Here is a 5680-nt window from a genome sequence, read left to right as displayed (position 1 = left end):
TCGTGATTTTGCACAGTGGATTCTTTTAAGGGAAAAAGTGCACTAAAACCAATAGAAGTGACTTCTACAACTCGGGACACAACTTGTGGACTATACATGTGCGTTTTCTGAAGTCAGAGGAGAAAATGACATGTTGTATTGGACCTGAACCGTTTGCACCACAAGCCTACTGACGGCTCGCCTCTGTCTGCGGGTCCGAGGCGTTACTTGGCAGATGAAAGCAGAAGCTAAACCTACCGGTGACCCGCCTGGGGATCAAACTCGCTAATTATTGTCACAAGATGAGGGATTAGCGCATTTCTGAAATAGCTGCCTGTTTACCCCCGCACAGACCAACCATTATAAACACTTTCTAATTGAATCCTAATCGCCATCAAATAACCACAGCCCAGACTCTCCATCAGTTCATAATTCTTTAATTGTTGGAAGTGAAACCTTGGCCAACCGGATTCAAAGTATGATTAGGCTGCAAGGCAATTAGTGCTTATAGGGTCGCGTGCACGATTCCGTCAATAGCATTTACAAAATATAAATGACTATAGAATAAAAGGTAGGTCTGGATAAAGTCCATCATATATCTATGCTTTAGTGCATGGTCAAACGACCTATTTGGTCGTTTAATTAGGACATGTTGATTGATTTCAGTGTTGAATTGGAAAAAGTAATAATGATTCAATCACATGTATTCAACTCTGGTTATTCTATCATAGATGCAGAAGTCATAGGATAGACTGTAGACTAGTTTTTATACTGACTTGCTCTATTAGGTTATTATTTTAACCGTTGGTAATTTATGTTATTTATGTAATGCATGTTTAACCTTATTGAAGTGTTACTTGGTGATCAGAGTTTATACAATTTCACAAATGTGTTACTGCAGATTGATTTCTGACCAGTTTCTTAAAAATAATCACATAAATCAATTTTCCACCCCCAAAATGCAATTTTTAGCAGCATGTTTGTGAGAATTTATTTTTAAAAGTTTTAATACTTTTTTGTTTCAAGAATGATGGGTCAACTACTGAATAATACTGGAGAGAGCCAGTGACACTTAGTTGTGAACAAATAAATAAATAAAATATTTTAAAAAATCTGAGACGGGTTACATGTTTCTAGTGTCCAAGACTTTCTAAATTCGGGGATAAAAAGAGTAAATCTGCAAGTTGTGATTGGAGGCCCGGGGAGACATCACGTGGTTTGGGTCGTTGACAGTATAAACCCTTGGAGCCGGGTGCGCACGTGGGTGACGCTGCAGGGCCAACCCTCTTCGGGGTCCCTTTTGTTGAACCATCAAACATAAGCACCTTTGGAGATCCCGAGGGGTTCAGATGAGAAACAGCTATCATCTTGCGCAAGGAGCGACCACTTATCAGCGGTTCAACCATGTCGAGGTCTTTTTACGTTGATTCTTTAATAATCAAGGATACTGTGCGACCTGGACCAGCTGAGCATCCAGGACAAGACTTCCTTATTCCCATCAGCATGCACTCCCCGAGCGTAATGACGGTCACCGCTCCGGTGTGTCCATCCAGGAAAAACGGGACTTTCTGTGTTTGCCCGCTGTGCGTCACGTCCCACATCCACTCTTCCCGCAGCGGCATCCCCATGCTGAAGAGTCATTTTCCAGGAGCAGAGGCACAGTACTGTCAGAGAATAGCGCATCAGCAGTCTCCAGCGCTCGCGCACCCTGGACATACACCTGTCTGCACGCCCACCTTCAGCGTCACAGATCCCAGGAGATACCACTGTCTAACTATTGGTAAGCCACCTGTTTGCTACAGTCTCAACTCATACTACGACTGATCGGCACCTGTTCGATTAGTCTTAAAACATTTCATGACGCATTTTCAGGCAATTTGTTGGATCATCGATCGGCTTTTACGCACGATGATTTACGCGCGATATTTTGTGTTATTGCATCCATGATTGAGTTAAGACTTACAGCGACGGTAAGAAACTAAACGTCTGACTTTTTTTCCCCCAGGCGCCTCCGAGAGTAGCCACATACAGAATGGCAAGAGGATGCGCACGGCTTTCACAAGCACACAACTCTTGGAACTGGAAAGGGAGTTTTCCACAAACATGTACCTGTCAAGACTCAGAAGAATCGAAATCGCCACGTATTTGAACCTGTCAGAGAAACAGGTGAAAATCTGGTTTCAGAACCGCCGGGTGAAGCACAAGAAGGAGGGGAAAGCCACCCAAAGGAGCGCACACAGCGGTTGCAAGTGCACAACCGGCCACACAGACTATTCAAGGTCAGAGGATGAGGAGTCTCTATCTCCGGCCTCTGCTTCGGAAGAGAAAGAGGTGTCAACTATCTGAGAGCTACACGACTCCCAGTTCCCACTGCTGGCACTTACTCTGCCCTACAGTTATGGGTCATGGCATCACGCAACCTCTGGGCCTGCATGAAGTATGAGAAGAAATGTTGAAAACGTCAGTTGCTCTTCACTTCGTGTTCATCCTCCCGTTAAATTAAAGGAAAAAAATGTGAATATATGTTTTAAACATCGTCGTGAAATATTTGGAAACATGACCTACTGTATCCCATAATGGACTTTTGTATTTTGATCCCTTCAGGGTTCTCACCTAAATACCCAAGTCTTAGATAATGATTCCCAGTAAATGTTTTCAACTATTGCCCGGTATCCCACCACTGTCAGTGATGCTGTGTGGTAATAGAAATAGTATAGGCCTAACCTGTGTGGAACCTGTACACAAGAATTTGTAAACTATGTATATCTGTATTTATTGTAATAAACATGACGAGCTGAACTAAGATTGTCAGTGTATTTTCATTTTAAATGCCTCCTCCTTCTGGGATCAATAAGGTACTCAAATATTAAAATGAAGACCTAATACTGCCAATATTGATTACTTTTTTATTACTTCAATTAAAAAAAATGCCTTTTGCATGATTCGAAATTAAGATATTTCAATTAAAATGAGCCATAGAAATAGACTGCTTTCATTATTTCATTTCAACATTTACATAAAAGCTGCACAGACTATAATGCATTATGCTGAGAAACTGGTTGTAATGGAGCACCAGTCCTAGCTGTATTGATGACAAAAGTAGACTCCTCTGTATAAAGCAATCTAGTCAAAAAGGACTTAATGCAGTACATATGGGGGATTTCACACACCGTTCAATATAATACAATCCAGTTAAACACCACCACTAACTACAGCCTTAAAAATGATAAGCAAAGCTGAATCAATTTGTCTGACAACCAAAAATTAACTTTCACAGAGGAAGCTTTAATTGCAGGACTGTTTCAGTGGATTTCAATACATTGCACAGAGTCTCTATTTCTCTGGCTTCCTGTAAAATCTCAGGAGTTTTGCATAAGTGCGCATCAATGAATGAAGTTATCCTCCACTACAGATTTTACGACACAACCTTTAAAACTCTTTTCTATCACTTGCCAGTTATTATTATTGTTAAGATGTCATTTCTAAGCTATCGGTGCTATGTTTAATAGATTCGATGTTCTCTGTGCGTATTTTATTTAAAACACACGCAGCAGAGCGCCATTTACATGATAGGCCTATAAGCTATTTAATTCAAAATGGATGGGGTGAGCTATATGAAAGTGTAGCTGTAATTTCTCATTAGATCTGACCACAAAAGGGTACCCGATAACGCCCCTGGGGAGCAGCCAATAGTCCATTAATGTTCGCTTTTGAAAAGATTTTGGTTGTCCAAAGCGAGTTTAATTGCGTTTTCGGTCCCACGTTGGTTGATTATGCTGCTATTGCTTCAAACCACAGAACAAGGATATATAGAAGTGGGCAAAGGCTTTGACAGGTTAGATTGTCCTGCCTTGGGACTCGCATTTAGCCGGAGACCCCCGACGGCTGTGTGCTCAGAGAGCTTTGAGAGACAGCTACAGGGTTCCTCCGAGCGACAGAGAACGATTTAGTCACTGTTTCATTAGGCACTATTTGAACCTTTCAACTTATGGTGAATTAAAGGGGCATGCTCAAATGGAAAGACTCTGAGGAGGGATTATGTGGGAGGGGCCACTGGAAATTAGCTGACGCCTAATTTAACTCGATTCTGTCAGAGTTTGGGATACATTCCTAATTGAGAGGGGAAGCAGGTGAAGTTTTGGTCCCACGCAGACCCATTCAGAGCGGGAATAAATGGTCCCCTTTCACATCCCGCTGGTGATCATATATTATTGGGGGGAAAGCCACCTAATGAATATATACTGAAGTTCCTATTAATCGAATTAGAGTTCCCTTGCAGGTGTGAAAGACCAATGCAGCATTTAAAGCGATTAACAATAGAATAAACCGCAGTTTTGAGAGAGTCCCCCCCCCCTTTTGAGCCCGTGACCTCAGACTGTAAGGCGGCTATAATGGACTGAAACTCATTTGGAGAATAGATCTGTTTGTTCAGGTCAAATGGCTATCTCTCTCCAAACTGTCAAATCACTGAAAACTGTCATCACATTTCTTTATCTAATATAAATAAAATAAAATAAAATAAAATAATGCAAGGTAGAGAAGTGGAATTTAAATGTCAGATGAAAGGTACTCTAAATATATACCTACTAATGCACAGAGAAACGAGACCACTTCAAACACGTCAGGCCTCGGCCACCATTGAAAATGTGGCAATTACGCATGACAAAAGACAATTAATAAGAGCGCTTTTGAGCCGGTTGCAGCTGCTGTCTCATGCGGAGAGATAGAGGCTAGAAGAAGCTGAAGTGCCAGTGTGGAGAAAGGGGGAAACAGCGTCGTCTTTCCCTGAAGAGATGTCCACTTTATTTATGAGTCATCTTCCATAAATGTGGCCTATAACTCATCTGAATCCCGAGTGACCGACACATCAGGGAGGATGAAGAGTCCTAAAAGAACATGCTTCTCCTCTAAATTGTGTCAAATAACATTATCTCAGTCTTCTAGGAGCTTAGTTTTTGTCATGACCATTTTTACATCTTTAACCCTTTTTACAAACTCTGTCTACAGTTAAACGTGCATCTTAAACGATGATGATGGTCTATCGTTATCAGGCCAGAGAATCAGAACTTCATTGGAAAATTGACACATTTGACATTTAAGCTCTTGGATTTGGTATTTAGTGAATTTTAATGGGAGGTGGTGGTGATGGGGGAGAGGGGTGGTCATTTGAGACTATTCTGTTATAGTGTTGAGGGGCTAATCTAAGTGTGTGTATTAGGGGGTGTTAATTAATCATAATGTGACCTTGAAATCTAAAAGTCAAGTGGGTACATCCACCTTTGCATAAACAAGTCAGGTACATCCACTAACAGAGAGAAGCGGGGCCAGGGGAGCAATAGAAAACAGATTTATTTGTGTTGATACTGAAAATTTAATTAAGTTTGTTTTGTTGTCTTTTATATGATCACCCAATAATATTTTATGACATCCCTCTTCGTAATTGATATGGTTTGGGTGATTTCTGAAAGCTTAAAATGTGTTTAGTATGCCAGTTAATGTGCCATGAGTGTCTTTAAAAACTATTTGTGGCAATGACAAAATGCTATACATGCATAATTCCTCCATTTATATATATTTTTTCATTAATAAAAACTCACCTATAGTTAATGGCTGGTTCATTCATGAGTGCTCAGAGAGCCTTTGAGGCCGTTTGAGTTTCTCTTCAGTCCCTGCACTGCTTCAGGGAGGCCCAAGCTGTTGA

At 41.0% G+C, this 5680-nt stretch overlaps 1 protein-coding gene across 1 annotated transcript; it reads left to right on the top strand.

Annotated features, from left to right (window-relative positions):
* Positions 1-1119: 1119 nt before the first annotated feature.
* gsx2 (GS homeobox 2) lies at positions 1120-2778 on the top strand. The gene is made up of 2 exons (XM_044361796.1): positions 1120-1759; positions 1985-2778. The coding sequence occupies exons 1-2, from the start codon at positions 1384-1386 to the stop codon at positions 2323-2325; spliced, it is 717 nt and encodes a 238-aa protein (XP_044217731.1). The 5' UTR covers positions 1120-1383; the 3' UTR covers positions 2326-2778.
* The last annotated feature ends 2902 nt before the right edge of the window (positions 2779-5680 follow it).

Source organism: Thunnus albacares, chromosome 9, assembly GCF_914725855.1.
Source record: "Thunnus albacares chromosome 9, fThuAlb1.1, whole genome shotgun sequence".
NCBI classification, from domain to species: Eukaryota; Metazoa; Chordata; class Actinopteri; order Scombriformes; family Scombridae; genus Thunnus; species Thunnus albacares.
Note: the sequence above shows the minus strand (reverse complement) of the source record. Positions and strands in the feature narration are given on the sequence as shown.

Bases quoted from the DNA above. Each gene is read 5' to 3' on its own strand.
- gsx2 (XM_044361796.1), top strand. From the start codon at position 1,384: ATGTCGAGGTCTTTTTACGTTGATTCTTTAATAATCAAGGATACTGTG. The intron at 1,760-1,984 runs GTAAGCCACCTG...TTTTTCCCCCAG, and splicing joins ATACCACTGTCTAACTATTG to GCGCCTCCGAGAGTAGCCAC.